Genomic DNA, 20365 nt, shown 5'->3' with positions numbered 1-20365 from the left:
CCCCCCCCCCCCCGGGCTCCTGGGATTGACCGACTGCACCTCGGGCCCTGTTCCCTGACGATTCCCCTCTCTCCTTGGCATGTGCCAGCTGTCGTCCCCCCCTCCCCCGTCCTGGTCCCATCACCCAGTCGCCTCATGGCAGGGGCACAGCCGGTGCATATTGCCACCGCCGGCAGGGATGTCACAGGGTCCCTTGCAGTCGTGAGGGCTCTCTTGGTCACAAAGGCTCTGGTCAGACCATCTGAGGCCCATTTGGCTGGAGATGGAACAGGCTTCCGGGGCTTCCAGGGCCCGAGGCTCCCACTGACTGGGAAACGCAGACGGTGTGTTGGGGTCTCCTGTGGCAGAGTCTGCGACTGCAGATCCAGGCCACACCGCTAGGGGCCGGCCCTGAGGAGGGGGGAGGACAGCCCACCACAGCGAGTGCCAGTCTGAGCTGGAGGCCAGGCCCCTCCTGGGGGCTATGGCTGAGGTGCTCTCACCTGCTGGCTTCTGTCCTGGGTGTGGTCAAGCCTTTGGGTGGGGATGGCCAGAAGGAAAACCACCCTATGCCTACGTGCCTGCCAACCAGCACCCCTTCCCACACTGCCTGCCCCTGCATCCTTCCCACACTGCCTACCCCCGCATCCTTCCCACACTGCCTACCAGCACCACTTCCCACACTGACTGCCCCAGCATCCCCTTCCCACACTGCCTACCCCCGCATCCTTCCCACACTGCCTACCAGCACCACTTCCCACACTGCCTGCCCCAGCATCCTTCCCACACTGCCCGCCCCAGCATCCTTCCCACACTGCCCGCCCCAGCATCCTTCCCACACTGCCCGCCCCAGCATCCTTCCCACACTGCCTGCCCCAGCATCCTTCCCACACTGCCTACCAGAACCCCTTCCCACACTGCCTACCCCCGCATCTCCTTCCCACACTACCTGCCCCAGCATCCTTCCCACACTGCCTATACCCGCATCCTTCCCACACTGCCCGCCCCAGCATCCTTCCCACACTGCCTACCCCAGCATCCTTCCCACACTGCCTGCCCCAGCATCCTTCCCACACTGCCTGCCCCAGCATCCTTCCCACACTGCCTGCCCCAGCATCCTTCCCACACTGCCTGCCCCAGCATCCTTCCCACACTGCCTGCCCCAGCATCCTTCCCACACTGCCTGCCCCAGCATCCTTCCCACACTGCCTGCCCCAGCATCCTTCCCACACTGCCTGCCCCAGCATCCTTCCCACACTGCCTGCCCCAGCATCCTTCCCACACTGCCTGCCCCAGCATCCTTCCCACACTGCCTGCCCCAGCATCCTTCCCACACTGCCTGCAGACGGGTTTTTCCTGGGTTCTGGGGCCCTGGTCTTAGACAGAGCCCCAGCGGGTAGTGTGTAGTGACCAGCAAACAAACCGGCCCCAGTCCCCGCTTCTCTGAGGAGGGCAGTGCCGACGCCTTCTAGCTCAGAGTACAAGGGACGGAGGGAGGTGCTGCTTGCCGAGCGTCCCCAATATGCCTTGTGGGCTTTGGGTGCCCCATTTAATTTCCAAAAATTCCCTGTGAGGCAGCCTGCATGAGGTTCATCCTTGGAGGGTGGGGGGCTCTGCACACAGCGTTGGGGCTGGGCCACACTGTGCCCAACCTATGGGCTCTGGCGGGTGTGCCACCCTCGAGTTGCCATGCAGAGGGGCCGGGGCGACCAGCACACCTGATGGAAGTCTCTGTGAGCTCCCAGACTCCTGGCTGGAGACAGAACATGCTCTTCCTGAGGCTGTGGCCTTTCCGCAGAATGCTGGCTCCACCTCGCTGCCCTCCATGCCCTCTCACTAGACGGAGGAAACTGGGGCCAGCACCACTTTATTCTTCTCTAGGTAGTGGTTGAGCAGTTGGCTGCTGCCAACCAGGAGAATGGGAGGACCCCAAAGTGTCCCAGAGTCCCCCGAGCTCTGGGCTCTAACTTGGTTTCAGAGCCGGGGCGTGGGAGGCTCCGCGCTGGCTGCTCTGGACCGTCTGGGCGTCAGGGATCCGCATGGAAGCTGTGCCTGCTGCTGTCATAGTGAGTGGGAACCCGAGGGTGAGAGGGTCAAAGTTTTCCAGCCTGAGGAGCAGAACCACAGACTCTGCAGCTCAAAGCACATCCTGGGTCAAGAGTGAGAGGGTGAGGGTGGGTGGCAGGCAGACCAGGCGCCCTGAGAGAGGCTGCGGGACCGCCAAGGCCCTGGGCACAGGCGCAGAAGCTTCCGAGGGGGGCCCACTTCCTTGCCTGGCCGTGTGACACTCACCTGGGGACATCTGGCTTCCGCTTTGGTAATGGCAATTAATTTTGCCAATAGATGAAGTTATGGAGAAGTTAGAAAGGCAAACACAAAGGGTGGGATATTCTCTTGAAGAGAAAATGACTCTCAAATAGATTTGCTTGAAGCCTCCTAAGAGAAGAGCCGGCCAGGTGAGTGAGGCTCTGAACGCTGGGCTTTCCAGCTTCGTTAGTCAGACAGGTTCCCATGGACTTGGTCACAGAGACCATCTAGTTTCCTGCAGAGAAGCAGGGTAGACTGGGCACCCAGCGTTCTAGTAACAGTGTCTCCAGCTGTTCTTCAGGTTCCCAAGAACCGACATCAGCCAAGCGGAGCGGACTGTGGCCATGAGCTGCACGCGGGAATGTGACATATGGCCACAGGCCGCTCTGTGCACGTCGCCCACAGTGGGCACTTTCGTGCCATGGGATGACGGGTAGCAAGCCAGGACTCCTCCCTGCACAAGCAGATGGGCGCACATCCTGGTGTGACGCCCACTGTTGGTGCTGACACAGGGAGCATGACCACAGAAAACTCAGTGCTGTGGTGTGCGCGAGGAGCACCGTGAGGTTAGAGAAACTCAGGCGGAACTGCCTGCAGGACTCACTCTGTGGGTGAGGAATGTGGGCCCCATTGCCCCAGAGCTCTGTGCTACCTGCACGCCAGTTGTCCCTTCACCGGCTCAAGCACAGCCCTGGCATCTGGGCGGTGGGACAGAGGTTGTGACGAGATGAGCTGCCGGGAGGCTGGGACAGGTGGCCCCAGCACCTCCTGCCTCTGGGGCCGGATTTAAGTGTTGGGTGAAAACGTGTGGCCCAGTGGTCTTTCCCTTCACACCGCGAGAGGTGACAGACACTTTGCTGGGGTGTTAGTCCAGGCCCATCTGCTGCCACACACACTGTGCGTGTTTAGACCTGGGAGTGGTCTCCAGGTCCGCTCAGGGCTGCCCACGCCAGGCCCTCCGCGAGCCCGCATCCCAGCACCTCCCGCGTGGCCCTCGCCAGCGCTGCACACAGGCCAGCTGGAGGCCAGGCCCCTTCTGAATCGGTGGGCGGAGGTGTGTCTCGGGGCAGGTGATGTGTTGGGGCAGCGCCAGTGCCCCGCAGGCCTCCCCGGCAGCTGCCACCTAATTGCCTGATTAACTCAATGATTAATCGACTAATTGGGACCTCAGCTTCCATCCCCGGAACAAGGAGCTTTTGTGGAAAGTCTCAAAGCCGGTTCTGGAGAGCGAGGCCAGGCTGGGCTGCAGCTCTGTGCCTGCAAAGGAGACCCACAGTGACAGTGGCATGTCCCCCCGCCGCCCCTCCCCCCCCTTCCGTCTGCTTTCTAAATCAGTGAAAATCAGCACTGAGAGCGGCCGAGGCCCCACGTGGGCTGCAGGCCGTGCTCCCACCAGCTGCTCCTAGGCTGCCGTGCGGGGGGCTTCGCCTCCACCCTCTGTCCTGCTTCTCCCTGACTGGTCACAGGGGTGGCCCTCTGGCCAGCCAGGCCCCACAGCTGTCTGCACTCAGGCCAGTGACCAATCAGGTTAGAAATCATTGGGGGTGTCTGGACGGAGGTAAAGGGTGGTGCCCCTTTCCTGGTCCCAGGAGACGTCGGGCCCGAATGTTTTTTCCTTCTTGGCTCTGGGGACGTCTGAGCCAAGGTGGAGCTCAGGCCCTGTGGTGTTGCTCCTGTTAAAAATGAGGTCTTCTCCCCTTGGGCAGGGCAACTTGGGGTGACCCCCTTCTAGGGGGAGCTTGGACCCCTCCTTTAGGTGACCTCTCCATCTTGCTGGGTGTCAGTTTGCTGCTCTGTAAAATGGGGTGATCACATTATGTAAAACCCTGATCTGATGTGTCCGACAGCCAGAGGACGCTCACTCCACACCCCACCCAGGCCCCACCCAGGGCCCTGGGGAGCCAGCTCCTGGGAGGTGGGTTGGGTGGCATGGTCCCCGTTCATGACCAGAAGTTTCTGGAGCTTCCCACGGTTTGGTTCTGTGGGGAGACAGATGATGGTGAAGGGTGAGGAACTCCTGGGGTCTCGCCTCCATCCACATTTGTTCACCAGCCCTGAGGGGGGCTGGGAGAGGCCCCCCATCACCCCCTCCAAGGTCTCATGGCAGCTCCTGGGTCACCGGTCCTCCTGGCTTCACCACACCAGGTGTGGCCGCCACACCTTCGTGTTTGCACGGTCCTTCCTGCAGGCACCGGCTCCGCGCCGGGCGAGGCTGCAGGCCGCGGCCTCAGCGCTGCCGGCCCCGCGGTGGCCAGAGAATCCCAGCGTCTGTGTGCTGCCCTGGGCCAGCCTCAGAGCCTGCCCAGCCCGGGGAAGCTTGGCTCATCCGTGGAGAGGGAGCGCCTTTCCGGAGCTGCGCACCGGGAGCCTGGCCTCCACACGGACCCTCCCGACAGTTGCTTACATGGGGGAGTGATTTCACTTGTTTTCTTGCCACTGCAAGCGGCTGTTCTGAGACCAACAGCTTGGAGACAGTCTCTGGCCCCGGTGAGGTCTGGGGGGCCCCTCCCCCAGTGACGCTCTGCTTGCCTCCCCAGCTGCCCCACGCCGGGATGCTCGGGCTCGGGGCACATCCGTGGCAAGTACTCCAGGCACCGGAGGTAAGGAGGCCTGTGGGCCTCACCTCGGTTCCTGGGAAGGAGGGTGGGCGGCTGGGATGCTGTAGCCCACCCACTGCTCTGGGCCTTTTGTGGATCTAGAACCTTCCACGTCTGCCCAAGGCTGCGGAGCCAGTGTCCTCCACGTCACCTCTTACGGAGGGGCTGTCCCAGCTAAGTCAGAGCGCTGGCTCTCCCAGTTGGGCTGTCGGGAGGACGCAGGACTCTGTGTAGGAGAGCTCGGGCAGACCGGGGCACACTGGGGTGACTCAAGTCATCCTGGGGGGTCCACGCAACCCCGCCAACGAGTCTGGGGCTTCTAGCAGAGGGATGGCGATGTGATGCCAAGAGGAACAGGGGGAAGGGCAGGGGAGGCAGGGAGGCAGGGTGGGTGGCCTCAGCCTGGCCCCTTCCTCCAGTTTACAGAGCTGCCCTCTGGCCAAGAAGAGGAAGCTGGAGGGCCCCGAGGCCCAGCACCTGGTGTCCAAGCGGAAGTCACCCCCTCTGAAGCTGGCTCTGGACGAGGGCTACGGCGTGGACAGCGATGGCAGCGAGGACGCTGAGGTGAAGGACGCCTCTGTTTCGGAGTCGGAAGGAGCTCTGGAGGAGGCCAAGGCCGAGATGGCAGGACAGGAGGGGGCTCGGCGCCCCCCGCCCGCTGAAGGTGCCTTGTTCTTTCTGTCCTGAATCAAGGCGCCCAGTGTGTCCCAGAGAGCTGCCACCTGGGCTGGGAGTGCCCTGCCAAAAAAGCCCTTCCTGAGAACAAGGGCGCCCTGTCCGCAGGCGGCGGGCTTCCTGCGAGGCCGCGACTGCGCTGTGTGGACGCTGTGTGACGGGGTGTGTGTCTGTGCACGTGAGAGACTGACACACAGACACAGCTGGGTGGCCCTTGGGAAGTGAAGCCTGGGGCTGCTTGGCACTTGGTGAGATGGAGGAGGATTGAGGGGGACCCTGTTTGCACCAGCTTCCCTGTGGGGCACCCCGCCCTTGGCAAATGCTGGTGTGACGGGCCAAGGTCCACACCCCGTCGCACCCCCGAGCTCCTCGGTCCGAGGCGGGTTTGGGTAACTTGTTGCCAGTCCTGCAGGTCCCCACACCTGCCTCCTTCTGTAGCGCTGGCGGCACCCAAGGGTGTTCCGTCCCTTGGAGCATGAACTGCAGGGCCAGCGCGGGGAGCACCCCACATTTTAGTCATCACCCTGAAAACATTTAAATTTGGGTCCTTTGCAAAGTATAAATTTGTTTACTACTTTTCAATTTTGAAACAATTAAAAAAAATCTGATGTATTCCTTGAGCTCCATTTTGTGAAGTGATGTGAGAAAGCACCACAATGGAGTGACCCCGTCTGCCCCTAAAAAGTCCACTGTGACCTCCAGATCCAGGCAGCGGCCGTGACGCAAATTACCTCACTGATGCCCACTCTGGGCGGGGACAGAGGCCTGGACGCCGCCCTCCTCAGGGCCTCCATGTGGCTTTTCTGATCTTGTGCAGGAAGGAGCCCCATCCAGTCTCCGTTCAATTCCAACCCCGTCGGCACCCCCACAGGCTCCTCCAAAGGCAGCTACAGCAGCTTCCAGGAAGCCATCGCCACTTCCCTCCTAGACCTGGGCCACGTCACTGAGGAGCCCCTGGTCAGGGAGGGCTCCGGCCAGCAGGCCAAGCCGGGCCCCGGTGTCCTGCACCTGGCGCAGGAGGAAGCGGGAGGAGGTGCTGCCAGTGACAGAGGGGAGAAGGCGGTCTTTATCCAGCCAGAGGACATCGAGGAGGTCATCGAGGTCACCAGTGAGTACACTCAGGGGCCCGGCCCTCAGTTCCTGGAGGGCGTGGCCAGTGAGGCGCTCCACCAGCAAACAGTCTCTGGGGACCATGAAGAGAAAGAGGAGGAGGAAGCTGAAGAGGAGGAGGAAGAGGAAGAGGAGGAAGAAGAGGAGGAGGAGGAGGAGGAGGAGGAGACTGAGGACGAGGAAGACGAAGAGGACGAGGAGGAGATTACTCCTGATGTGACCTGCCGAGAGAGCGCCCCTTGTTCCCCCCCAGAACAGGCCCCTGAGCCCCACAGCCGCAAGCCTGAGTACTCTGTCCTGGTGGAGCTGATGACGGCATCTGATGACGGCAGGGATGAGGACTTGCGCTCCCAGAAGTCCGAGGTCACGGATGAGTCCGAGATGCACGACATGATGACACGGGGGAACCTGGGCCTCCTGGAGCAGGCCATCGCCCTGAAAGCTGAGCAGGTGCGGGCTGCGTGCGAGCCCGGGGAGCTGGGCCTGGGCGAGCCGGTGAAGGTGGCCAGGCCCCCGGATGCCACGCGGAAGACCTACTGCAGCAAAGGTAGGGCTGGCGCAGGCCTACATGCCCATCCCTGCCCTTCCCCTGGGACACCAGGCGTGCAGGTGCCACCAGCAGAGACCCCGCCTGATGTAGCGTAGCCGAGGGGCAAAGATCACAGGCCACAGAGCGAGGCATCGAGTCTGAGGACAGGGCTCGCACTGCACACACAGGGCCACCAGAGAGCAGCACTGAGCCGAGGCACCAGCTGAGCAGAGGGGAGGGAGGGACAGTCACCCAACTCAGCGGCTCAGCCACAGCCTGGGGAGCCACCGGGTTGGGAGGGACTTGCGTGAGTTGTAGGTCATGAGGCCGCCTCGCTGGTGGAGACACAGGGCCATGTTTTCTGGGGACACTTGCTCCTGTGGGACCGGTGCAGGGTCAGATATTCAGGGGTACAGCGGAGGGGACACAGGCAGGGACGTTATTTCAACCCGAGGAGAGCTATCAGGGGAGACCCTTTGGGGGTGGCAGACTGAGGGACAGCAGTTTGGGGCTCCAAGTCAGGCCAGCACAGGCTCCTGCACAGGCCTTGAGGGGACATGGACATGAGGATGCCGGAGTGAAGGTGACAGGGACTCGGGGGTGGTGTGGGGTGTCAGTCTGAGGGCGGACTTGAGGCCCACAGTTCAGTGGGACCCTGTTGGAGAGGGGATACAGACAAGTGACAGCCCAGGCCCAGGTGTTCAGGGACTCACACCTGTGGGATGGACATTAGGGGACCCAGATGCAGTGCCCTGCTTTCAGGGCTAAAGTTGAGGGCAGGGACCCAGGGGACAGATGCTGGTGGCTGGGCTGGGAGCACCAGGCTGTGCCAGGCAGGCCCATACGGCTGGTGCCAGGCTTTGTGAGGCCTCCCCATGAGCGAGGCTGTGGTCTCTGGGTTCTCCCAGGGGGGCGGCTCGCCCAGGAGCTTCTCCAGGGCAAAGGCCGGGCTCTGAGATCACCAGTGCCCTGACAGGTGTCCCCTCCGGGTCCCCCCACGCCCCAGCATTCAGTAGGCTGTGATTTGGGTCAGTTTCTTAACTTCTTTGTCCTCCTCATTTTGTCCCAAATGGTCAGTCCTGGCAGGGACCTGCGCCCTGACCATCTCCTCTCTCTGCAGAGGCTGACCCTGAGGGTGGGGCTCCGGCAGGTGTGGCTTCACTCTGAAGCCAGTGGCAGAGGGACCGGGCTTGGCTGCGCAGCTGCTCTCGGGGTGCTCGGTCAGTCTCGGGCGTCTCCGGGCTCCGGGCAGCCCACGTGTGCGGACCGGTCCTCTGGGGTCAGCTCGCTGTGCAGCCCTGGTCCCTCCGGGGCTCTCGGGCAGGCTGGTCACTCTCCCCTCTGGATGCCCAGAGAGAAGGATTAGCTGTCCTCGCCACCCCGCATGCCACTTCCTGGGCACCTTCTGACTGGTGTGTTGTGTGTTTAGATTCCTCAAGAGCAGAGAAACGTGAGATCAAGTGCCCAACCCCGGGCTGTGATGGCACCGGGCACGTGACAGGGCTGTACCCGCACCACCGCAGCCTGTCAGGGTGCCCCCACAAGGACAGGATCCCTCCAGAGAGTGAGTAGCTCCGCAGAGCTCAGGACACAGCTGGTGTTTGGACGGTGTCCAAATGGCCACTTGGGCCCTTTCCCTTGGATTGGCACTGTCCAGATGCCCACACGTGAGCCCCATGAGGCCGGGGACGTGGAGCCTGCTCAGTCATGCACCTTGAGAAGGCTGCTTGGGTCAGGGACCCCTGAAGACGGGCATGGGAGTCACAGCTGAGGGAGATGAGGCCACCCCGGGCAGGGGCTGGGTTTGCGCCCTGAGGGCTCAGGGCAAGCCTGTCTTGGCCCCAGGCTGGAGGCAGTAACTGACCCGGAGGGTCACTGGGGCCAGTCACACTGCACAGCCGGGGTTGTTAAGCCGAGTTCATTTCTGCCCCAGGGAGGCAGGGGGCAGCCGGGGGGTGGGGGACATGCCTTGACTGGGCTGAGGCTTGGGGACTGGAACCTCCCTGGACGCCTGCTCAAGGTGCGATGTGCCGCAGGCTGTGCTCACCCCTTCTCTTGCAGTCTTGGCCATGCACGAGAACGTGCTCAAGTGCCCCACCCCCGGCTGCACAGGCCAGGGCCACGTGAACAGCAACCGCAACACGCACAGGAGGTACTTGCGAAGCTGGGTGTGGTGAGGGCGGTCGTGGGTGCGCAGGGCCTGCCGTGGCCCCTGGGGGAAGACCTTGGTGTCACTGGTTTAGAATGTCCCCAAACCAACCACCTGAACAGTGGGTGCTTTGATGCTCGAGCCCAGAGCAGAAGAAAAAGCCAACTCTGGAGGAGTGACAGCTTCCCAGGCCCCGCAGGAGGCCCAGAGGGGAGGCTCAGCGGTCCCCTTGTCCTCCTCTAGTTTGTCTGGGTGTCCCATTGCTGCTGCAGAAAAGTTAGCCAAATCTCACGAGAAGCAACAGCCGCAGACAGGAGATCCTTCCAAGACTGACTCCAGCTCAGAGCGGATCCTCAGGCGAGTGCAAGCACCACAGCACTGGAGGGGCTGCCTGTGGGCAGCGCGTGCCTGTGGGTGTGGGTGTGGGCCTGTGCTGGTGCCTCAAGTAGCCGCGGGCCTCCCAGCACGAAGCTGGAGGGCAGTTTCAGGGCGCACAGGAGTCTCTGGCCTGCTGCAGGCGGGAGGGGGGTGTCCAGGCTCCTTCGTCCTGAGTGGTTGGCAGTCTCCCCCCACTGGTCTTCCTGCCCGGCTCCTGTATTCTCTGGGCTGGTCTTCAATGCTGCCTCTTGCGTATTTAAACACCCGAACTCTTCCAAGAGCTTCAGTAACAAAGAACGGCACCCTGCAGTGGCTTTCCCACGCCTGTCCCCGTCCCTGCTGCAGCCCTTCAAGGGCCATCTCCACCGTCCCTGCCCGTGAAGAGCTGCGTCGGGCCAGTCTCGAGGGCCCTCCGACACCTGCTGCAGAGCTTCCTCCCTGGGCCCATACCATCCCTGCTGGGGGCTGCTCTGGGGCGGCCCGCGGCCAAGGGCTCCGTGCACTGTTGCTGAGCTGTTTGAAACCTGCTCTCATAAGGTCGCAGGCCCTGCTCCTCTGGCTAATGCTGTCTGTAAGGGGTCAGGCCCCAGGCAACTGTTAGTGGTGGGACGTGGGGGAGGGTCTCCCAGGGGTCTGTCCGCTGGCTCCGAGGGGCCCCTGTGCAGGCTGGGGGATGAGCAGCACTGGGCTCCGGGGTCCTGTCCTCATGGTTCTGCATCTGTCCTGCACCCCAGACCCATGTGCTTCGTGAAGCAGCTCGAGGTCCCTCCGTATGGAAGCTACCGGCCCAGTGTGGCCCCTTCCACGCCCAGGGCCAACCTGGCGAAGGAGCTGGAGAAGTTCTCCAAGGTCACCTTTGACTACGCAAGTTTTGATGCTCAGGTTTTTGGCAAACGCATGCTTGCCCCAAAGATTCAGACCAGCGAAACCTCACCTAAAGCCTTTAAATGTAAGTTGGGGAGCATGGCTCCTGGGAGGTGTAGAGTGAGGAACAGTGGAGGGGCCCTGGCCAGGAGGGCGTCTGCCCGGGGTCTGACGGGATGGACCCAGGTTTTAGCTGTCCCTGGTCCACCCTCCTTGTTCACCATCAGGCTCACTATTCGTGAAACAAAACCAGGCCCTTTGTGGGGTGTGTGTCCAAACGCTTGAGAATGATGTCGCTGCTGTGGTCACCCTGCCAGGTCCCCTGCTCCTGGCCACCTAGTTCCAGCCTGTTTATTCCTAGAGTGAGGCAGGGCGTGTGCGGGTGTGTGCGCATGTGTGGGTGCATTGGTGCGCATGCATGTGTTAGTGTGTGTCTGGGGCGGGTCAGACAGCTGCTGTGTTGAGCCTGGTACCTGACAGGAGCCATTTCCCTTCCTGCTGGGGGCAGCTTGGTGGATGCAAGGTGTTCTTTGTGATAGTAAGCAACGAAGTTTCTGGGTATTTGTACTAATAGACATGACCCTTCGGGCACCCTTCCTGCCCTTTTGTCACTTATCACACTGCCTGTTAGCCCTGGGCCCTGAAAATGTGTGCGGAAGGAAAAGCGCCCCCACTGTCCCGGGTGGAACTGGCATCTGCTGGCGGGGATCGCCTGAGCCAGCAGTGACGGGTTCCTACCCGTTGATCATAAAGACGCCGATCGAGACGACCGTGCTGGAGCATGGCACCTTGCCCACTCACGAGGACAGGGCAGCCGGCCTTCCCGCCGGCACCCTGACCCCAGTGCCCACGCGCCCTGCAAGTCGGAAGTTGTGATCACTCAGAAATCTCAGACCTGAGAGCACAATGACTAGGAAAGATACCATTTTATGCCTTATGTCTGTTTGAACATCAATGTGACTTTATTAAAGCAGCGGCTGTTATGGGGACACCAAGATCAGCCTTTTGAGATGATTGACACAATTGTCCTACTTGGGTGGTATTCCAACAGTCATCCTGTTTGCAGAATTCTTTAGTCTTTTGATAACCATTCACCAATGGGCAACTTGTTTTTGTTTAAAATATCAGGGATGCTAGAATGTCTTTGGAGGGCTTTACTCTTTCTGCACACATTTTGGTCAGGCCAGACATAGCCTCCTCAGTCCCAAATAGGAGGACGAGTGGGAGCTGGGTGTGGGCACATGTGAGCAGCCTGAACGGCCCTGCCCCCGACCCCTTCCCTGCAGCTCTGCCCTGTGCACCCCACCCTACCGTCCCGTGTGCCTTTGCGTGCCACCTGCTGTTCAAGCTGCACATCAGCGTGGTGTTGTTCGCTCTTTGCAGCCAAACCTTTCCCAAAGGCCTCCTCCCCAGCGCAGCTCCTGCTCTCCCTCCTCTCCTATAGGCTTCGACTACGCCCACGACGCCGAGGCCGCGCACATGGCCGCCACTGCCATCCTGAACCTTTCCACACGCTGCTGGGAGAGGCCCGAGAACCTCAGCACGAAGCCACAGGAAGCGCCCAGCAAGGTCGGTGTATCCCTTGCAGGGCCCCTTTGGAGGCAGACATCGTTGGGAGGAGTTTGCAGTCAGGGCCACAGGCCTGAGGGAGGCGTTCTCAGGACCACCCGTTCATCTGGGGAGGGTACTGTTTTCTCCCTCTCCCTCCGCTGTGGCTCCTGATGAGCAGAGAGCTTGTATGGGTGCCTTCTGAGAGCTCTGTGTGCCGAGCCTAAAGAGGGACTACGTGGCTGTGCACATGTGTGTTCCAACGTGTCTCCTTGAGTCTGATGGTCATGCACACACATGTTCCCTGTGTCTCCTGAGACTGAGGGTCACACACACACACACACACACACACACACACACACACCAGTGCATGAATTTCATGCACTGGGCCTCTAGTATGGAATAAAAGTTAAATTTAAAAAAATAATAATAAAGCAGCAAAGGAGCATAAAATACTAACTAAAGCATACAGGAACTGTTGGCGTGGCGACACTATTACGGAAAAACACACACCCCTTCCCTCGTGTCTCCCTGAGAAGTCACATACACATGTGTTCCCGCATATCTCCCTGAGACTATCATGCACACACATGTTCCCTTGTGTCTCCCTGAGACTGAGGGTCCTGCACATGTTCTCGTCTGACCATGCTCATGCCCTCAGGGCCTGGTTTGTGGTCCATGGAGACCGAAGGAGGGAGGTCGCAAGTCCTCCATCTGGGCCTCAGAGGCGCTTCTTCCTGTCTGGCTATTTCCTTCAGAGGGAAGCGGGTCTGGTGCTCTGCAGCGCCGCATTCGGGACCTCGAGGCCCACGTGGAGGGCGTGGGGCCAGGACGCAGATGCCCCTTTACGTTGTAGGCAGTGGCCATCGAGGTGGATGAGCATGGGACCCTGGACCTGAGTATGCGCAGGCACCGCAGGCGGGAGGGCATGTTCCCCGGCAGTGGCGGCCCCGAGCCCGGGGTGAAGGCTCCCGAGGCCTCCCAGCGCCAAAGCAGCACCAGTGCCCCTGGAAGCTCCATGACGCCCCAGTCCAGCCAGGCCTCCCACCAGGATGAATGGGACCGGCCTCTGGACTACACCAAGCCCAGCCGCCAGCGAGAGGAGGAGCCCGAGGAGGTGGGTGCGTGGCCTGAGGGGTCCTGTCCCTTTGCACTCGGGTCTGCACCCTCGGGCGGGAGGACTCCGCCGCTGCTGGGGGCGTTTCTGCCAGTGGTTGCGGTGTCTGCGTCCCTCTGAGAGCGCAGTCTCCTTGCCTCTAAGACATGGTGGGGCCTCGGAGAGTCCGGGGAAGAGGGGCTTCTTTCAGTCCCCACAAGGGATGACTTGGGAATGGCTCTGAGCTCCTTAGTTTTGGGGGCTTCCCGCCAACCTGCTTCCCAAATAGGCACACCTGAACCCCAGCAGCAGCCCTGGGCCCTCCAGGCCACCTGGCTCCGTGGACAGAGGCAGGAGAGAACTCCTGGCCTCAGAGCCTCCGTGCTGGGCAGTGGCCTGGTCCCAAGACAGGCACCGCCTGGTGAAGAGCAAAAAGCTGGGCGCCTGTGCTGGGCTGTGGTCTGGGCGCCGCAGGCAGTCCCTCCTGCCCAGCCGCTCCACCCAGCTGAGATGCTGGCTGATTGAGGGCTTTTCCCGAAGAGCTGTGCATCTTGAACAGCAAAGCCCAGCTCTGCGGGCGGCACCGCCCTGGCAGCTCTGCAGTGTGGGCAGGTTCCCTCACCCGCTTCTCCCCGCTAGCCCCCCTCCTCCCTGGAGGGCAGGGCAGGTCCCTGTGGAGGAGGATGTGGCAGGGAGACCTCCCATCTGAGCACCTGTCACCTCCGTGATTCTGTCTTGCTGGTGAGCCAGGCTCCCTCTACATGTGTCATATGAGGCCCCAGACTGAGGTCACATGGCTGTAACTTGGTGTTTGGCGCCAAGTCTCAGAGGAGGGGTGCCTCTGAGACTGAGCCCCAATGAGGGAGGCTGGCCAAGACCCGCCCACCGAGAGCTGTGCTCCCGCTTTCTCCCTGTTTGGCAGAGTCCCGTCTGTAGTCAGGACTCTCCTGTGTGGGGGCTGCAGTGCAGGTGGGGGCCTCTGCATCTGTGTTGTCCTTGTTCCTGTCTTGCCCCCAGGATTTATCTGCACCCCCTCCTGCAGCGACTTGTCTCCAGTGGCCTCCTTTGTCTCCTTCACTGGCCCCTTCCTCAACCCTCCTCAGGCTGATCCCCGTCTCTGAGTGGCCTCCTTCTCTCCAAGCATCCTTGTCCCCTCCCAGGACTGACCATCATCTAGGGCAGCGGTTCTCAATTTGTGGGTCGCGGCCCCTTTGGGGGTCGAACGACCCTTTCACAGGGGTCGCCTAAAACCATCAGAAAACACATATTTCCGATGGTCTTAGGAACCGAGGCACCGCTCCTCTATCCGTCTCCAGGCGGGTCCGCCCACATGCAGATACGCCCACATATGAGTATCCGGCATATTAGAGTCGCGGCATTAGGGAGGCTGAGAACCACTGATCTATGGGGTGGCCCAGAGGCCCCGCCTCGAGGTTCCCACCACTGAAGCCTGTTCCCATGCTCTGCCTTGCAGCCGGCAGCCCCTCCAGGCAGAAGCCTCAGCTCAGCCCTGCCCCTTCCTCTCCCCAGCTGTCTCTCCCGGTCATGGGAGCCCTGTCCATGGGGCCACCCCTGGCAACACCTCCTGAGCCAGGCTTCCTCCGTCCCTGCACCGCGATCCTGGCTCCCAGCTCAGACACTCCTTCCAGCGCGGCCACACTGTCCCGCACCCATGGCCTCCGCATGCTTCCTGCTCGGTGCTTCTGGGAACTCTGTCCATGCTGAAGAGATTTTTTAAAAATTAAATTTATTGGGGTGACATTGGCCAATAGCTTGCAACTCAATCAAGCGAATGAGTCAATGACGGTGACAAGACCTCGAGCAGTCCTTCTCGGGGCTGGTGCTCTAGGGCGTGTTCTCCTTTGACCCCAGAAGGCCTGTGAGGGGCTCCCCTGAGCTCCATTTCCAAAGGGGCACCTCAGCCTCAAGAGGCTGAACACTTGCAGGGACACAGAGCGAGGGCCAGTGCTGGGGGTGTGCCATGAGGCTCTGTGACGCCCGCGTGGGCCGGCCCTTGGAAGTGCCAACTGTGGGGCAATGTCGTGGGGGGTAGGAGTGGGGGGGCAGGAGACGGGGGGCTGAGGGCCAACTGGCCGTGGGGCACGGTGATCATTCTGTTATGCTCTGCGTGTGGTTACTCCTGTGCCACCTCATCGTCACAGCCTTTCCACCAAGGCGATTTGGCGCCCAATGTGCCAGGCGCACCCTCCGAAGGGCTACTCTCAGTGGCGAGGACCGTGTTCAGGAGGCGGCTCAGCAGCCGCTGGACAAGGCCACCCCATGCAGGGACGCGGAGGGTGCCAGGGTCTCCTGTTCCCGGGCAGCTCTGGCTGAGGTCGAGGGACGCCAGCCCCGTGGGGTGCTGTCTTCTGTGTGTGTTGGGGGTACTCTTCTCCCTTATCTAGAGGACGGGAGACTCCAGGACACGCCTCTGTGGCCGCTGCTCTGAAGGGTCCTCTCCCCCAGCCCTGGGCGGGCGCCCGGCCCGCCAGCGGTTAAAACCTCTCCCTGCTGGTTTTTTGCAGTCAGAGCCAGCAGCCCATTCTTTTGCTTCTTCTGAAGCAGATGACCAGGAAGTGTCCGAAGAGAATCTTGAGGAGCGGAAGTACCCCGGGGATGTCACCCTGACCAACTTTAAGCTGAAGTTTCTCTCCAAGGACATCAAGAAGGAGCTGCTCACGTAAGTCTCACCAGTCTGGACAGGAGCACCGCTGGGCCGGGCCGGGCTGGGCTGGGGGGTTGGGCGGCTCTGTCCATGGCCTTCCGCTGCCCTCTGTCTGGGGGGGCTCGACCAGGCACCGGGGACAGTGTCCGTCATCGCCGCACTGCGCTGGGCTCTCACGTGGTCCTAGGACACAATTGAGAATGAGAAAGAGCCCCTGTTCTACCCACGCAGCAGGCCGAGAGCTGAGGGAAGCGGCCTCCTGAGCACAGCCATCTGCCCGGCCATGGCCAGGCCTGACCGCTGCCCTCAGCTCCGGAAGCCGACGGGCCTTTGAGCTGGTCCTCAGGGAACCGGGTGTCACCGGAGAGCAGGGAAGCTGCTGGGAGCTATTCGTAGACAAACGCAACCCACACCTTCCGGTCGGCCCTAGAGAGCCAACTCTCTCAGAGGAGGGGCGAGGCCCTGCCCCTGCACCAGGCGTCCAGCCCGCGCCAGTGCTGCTTGTGCCCGGGGCTCCTCTTCTTGTCCTGAGCCTTCTGCTCCGTCGCTGCTCCCCAGGACGGCCGGCTCTGGGCTCGGGCTGGGGCCTTGTCCTCAGAGAGGGCCCTGCTCTTCGGAAAGGATCTCCCTGAGTGTTCATGGGCACCCACACGTGTGCTTGAAATACCCTAACTTCGAGCGGAGCTTTGATTCGGTTCCCTTTTCCCTTCCGAGTTAAGTTCCGTGGGAGCTGCCGTCCAAGGCTGAGGTTGTGCTCTGAAGGCTGAGGAGGAGACGTTGCCCCCGGGGTGATTAGGAGGAGGTGCCACCACCGTCCCTGCGCAGGCCTCGCAGGCGGCCCCACTCTCCTGACGCTCTTTTCCTTTGTCCAGCTGTCCCACCCCGGGCTGTGACGGCAGTGGCCACATCACCGGGAACTATGCCTCCCACCGCAGGTTCGTCCCCCGCTCGGGCCTGCCTGGCCGGGTGCTGCGTGGCGGGTCTTCCTCCTCTCCTGCTCTGCTCCCCTCTTTGGCTTACCCCCCTCTCTTCTCTTTCAGCCTCTCTGGTTGCCCTCTTGCTGACAAGAGCCTCAGAAACCTCATGGCTGCCCATTCTGCTGACCTCAAGTATGTCTGCCCTCCTGGCCGCCCGTCTCTCGGGTGGCTCCCTCGCTTTGCTGTCTCCTTCCGTGAGGCTCCAGCCCAAATCGCAGGCTGCAGTCCCGGGCTGGCCGCCTGCAGGAAGGGGCGGGGCGGCAAGGCTGTGGAGGAGCCGCTTCCCGTGGCTGGGGCCCCTGTGCTTGTGTCCCTCTCTGAGGCTGCTGTCTGTCTGTCCGCACCAGCTGGGCTGCTGTCGGCTCCTGTGCTGCCCTTGGCCCTGCCGGCCTCTCTGAGGGCCCCCGGTGGCCTGGCCCCTTCTCTCCCTGTGCTCAGGGTCCTGATGAGGGCCTGCCCCCCCCACTCGGGCTGGACCAGCCCAGACCTGGCCTCGCTGCCGCCAGTCCGGCCATGACTCCACGCTGCAGGCTGTGCTGCTCGTGCTTAAGGAAGCGCTGCTGCTGGTGAAGGAGAAAGCTCCTTGCCCCCCTTCTCTGCAGCCCTCCAGCTGCTGGCCTTGACCCTGGTGCCCCAGAGGTGCCTCTCCTCCTCGCTCCTCCCTCTTTCTGCTTCTGCTCCTCCCTGCCCCTAGTGCACTGCCTGACGGCCTGCTCGATGCTCCCAGAGGTTCCCGGTCTCAGTGTCCTCTGGGGTGTGGCGGGACGGTCCTTGCCTTTGTGTTCATGCCATCTGTTGAGCTGTGACAGGCTGGTCCTGGCTGAGCCAAGACGGGGAATGAGGTCATCCTCTGCGGCTGCTCCTCCCTCCAGGCCTCTGTGTTGGGAGGCCCTGGTCCAGACAAGTTTCCCTGGCCACTCCGCTCGGGGCCGGACGGAGCAGAGCCTGGCCAAGGCTTCCAGGCCCTGAGCTAGTTTAGAAACGGGCAGAAAGCCCCCGGTCCCTGAGGGCGCTGCCCTCGCAAGGGAGAGCGCCTCCTTGTGCCTTGTTGCAAGGGGCTCTGTCCCCAGATGGCGCTGGGCCGGTTTGCCGCCAGGGTCTTCCTGGGGGTGACAGCTGGGACACAGTGTTTCCTAAGGCTGAGCTCATCCCGACTCATGCCTGGGTCCAGTCCTGGAAACCCAGCGGAACCACTCAGCCTCTCTTCTCTCCGCTGCTCCCATGCTCCTTTCTCCTGTTTCCTTTTCCAATTCGACGGCCTTTCTTACCTGTGATTGGTTTTCATGGATTTCCAGTCTGAGGGCCTGAGTGATTGAGCCATGGCCATGTGTGCTCAGGGCTGCGGGAGGGAAAACACCAGAAATGTGGCTCTGAGAGTGCTGTTCCTTCTCAGACTAACAGCCTGTGAAGAGCTTTAACCCGGCCCTGGCTGGTTGCTCAGTGGTTAGAGCATAGGCCTGCAGAATGAAGGGTCCCAGGTTCTATTCCCGGTCAAGGGCAAGTATCTCAGTTGCAAGTTCCCCAGCCTGGTAGGGGCGGGAGGCAACCAATTGATGTGTCTCTGTCTCCCTCTCTCCATCTTCCCTCCCTTCCATTCTCTAGAAATCAATGGAAAAAATACCCTCCAGTGAGGATTGAAAAGATAACTTTAACCCAGAACATACTTAGAAGTAGCACCAGAAAGTCTTCCTTGTGTGAAACAAGCTCCCCCTCAGCCTCCGGAGGTCTGGGAGGCGGCAGTCCTGCTGTTCCGAAGCCTCTCCCCAGGGCCTCCCAGGGAGCCCTGATAGTCTGGCTGAGGGGTGGGCCAGGTCCCAGCACTTTCCCAGTGCCGGAGGCTCCCTGTCTCCTTCTCCCTCCCCTGGTCAGTGGGTGGCCGGCGTGGCTGCTCCCAACCAGCCCTGTGGCAGGGATGGGGACAGACGCCTATGCCAACCCCTTGCAGAGGAGACCTTTCGGTGGCCTCCCTAGCGACACCTGGGTGCAGTGAGTCTCGTACGATGTTTTCTGTATTTTAATTAAATCCATTTGCTCTTCCCGTTCACGTGCCCTCGTGTGGTCAGGGGTGGGACTTGGCTGCTCAGCACCCTCTGTGTGGGGAGTTGGGGTACAAAGGTGTGATGGGGACTCTGCACAGGGTAGGGACAGGGATGGGACTCCGAGGGGAGACCCTGTGCACTGCCACACCCCTCAGACACAGGCACTTCCTCCTGCTCAGACAGCCCACTCACAAGCCAGTGGTGGATGGTCCCTGCAGCTGGCCCTGTGGGTCCTCAGGGCCCCGAGAGGGGCTGGTGCTGCGGCTGCTTCAGCCACATGGACAGCACCCTCTCTTGGACTCGACTCTGGGAAAAGCTATTGAATTGGGTCTCAGCAAGGAGCGTAGGACAGTCTCACCTGCCTGGGGCAGGTGTGCCTCAGTGGGACCCCTGGGGTTGCTGGTCCCACCTCTACTGGGCCTGGCAGGCACCACCCCGTGTGTGTGTTCCCGCCCTAGACTCAGGCCCCACTGGGGCTGTACCTCGCAGGGCCCTTCCCCACCACCCAGAGCTCATCCAGGCCTAGGACACCATCCACCCCGAGCCTGTGAGTCTCACCTGGGTGTGAGGCTGACGAGAGCAGAGGCCTGAGCAGCGCCTCCTCCCTCCCCTCTGCACTGGCCTCTGGGGAGCACTGCAGGCCCCTCATGTGAGGAGGAGGCAGCAGGATGTCACAGGCTGTGGCCTCAGCACTGAGTCACGTGAGGGGCTCCCCCATGGGCCCGAGACCGGAGCGGCTGGCGCCTGGGCCTCAGGCAGTGCAGGGACAGGGGCCAGCGAGGGTGCTGCGCTGCGGGCAGGGAGGGTGACGGCTGCCTGGATGGTGGAGGGTGGCTCCTGTTAAGATGCAAAAGCCTCCTTGTCCCAGACATGGTGGGTTGAAATGTGACCACATATGATTGGAACGGAGACCATCATAACCTCAATGGAGTGTGAGTTACCCCACAGCCTGGTCAGGGGGTGATTTGACTGGTTGGTCAACTGCCACGCCAGGGAGGCATTTGATGTGTGGCCTGATGTGGCAGCGATGAGGAGGGGCCCCAGAAAGTCCCGAGAGCAGGAGAGGCCAGAGGAGGCTGGGCATTGAGCCCCATGCCGTGCGCCCACCTCAAGGATTCCTATGGGGACAGGCAGTGCTGCCTGCTGGGTTCTGGGAGGTGCTCCTGTAGCTGTGGGGCATCTGCTGGCTGCACCAGCTTCCTGTCCTGCCCCCAGTGCCAGACACTGTGTGTGCCGGTGGGGGACACTGAGGAAGGGGTCAGGCAGGCAAAGACCCGTGTCCTGCTCCAGCGTGCTAGTCCCCAGGCCCCTCGGGCCACGTGGGCACCATGGCTCTGTGTGGGAGGGGGAAGGTGTGAGTAACAGCTCCCTCATGCCACACCACAGGCCTGCTGGCCAGGGTGCACCCTCACGGGGACACCTGCGGAGTCAGGCCAGCAGCCGTGGCAGCGA

General features: G+C 61.8%; 1 protein-coding gene across 1 annotated transcript in view; it reads left to right on the top strand.

The window, feature by feature from the left end:
• MYT1 (myelin transcription factor 1) overlaps positions 1-20365 on the top strand; it is a 51648-nt gene that overhangs the window by 21461 nt on the left and 9822 nt on the right. Inside the window, exons 5-16 of the mRNA XM_006769552.2 lie at positions 4824-4886; positions 5303-5547; positions 6376-7215; positions 8627-8761; positions 9259-9349; positions 9590-9703; positions 10459-10673; positions 12033-12157; positions 12993-13253; positions 15758-15912; positions 16770-16832; positions 16938-17006. Of these exons, the coding sequence (XP_006769615.1) occupies positions 4824-4886; positions 5303-5547; positions 6376-7215; positions 8627-8761; positions 9259-9349; positions 9590-9703; positions 10459-10673; positions 12033-12157; positions 12993-13253; positions 15758-15912; positions 16770-16832; positions 16938-17006 (2376 nt within the window). The remainder of the gene's footprint in view (positions 1-4823; positions 4887-5302; positions 5548-6375; positions 7216-8626; positions 8762-9258; positions 9350-9589; positions 9704-10458; positions 10674-12032; positions 12158-12992; positions 13254-15757; positions 15913-16769; positions 16833-16937; positions 17007-20365) is intronic.

This window comes from Myotis davidii, unplaced genomic scaffold (genome assembly GCF_000327345.1).
Source record: "Myotis davidii unplaced genomic scaffold, ASM32734v1 scaffold244, whole genome shotgun sequence".
Classification (NCBI taxonomy): Eukaryota; Metazoa; Chordata; class Mammalia; order Chiroptera; family Vespertilionidae; genus Myotis; species Myotis davidii.
The sequence above is the reverse complement of the archived record's forward strand: the minus strand, read 5'-3'. Positions and strand labels throughout refer to the sequence as shown.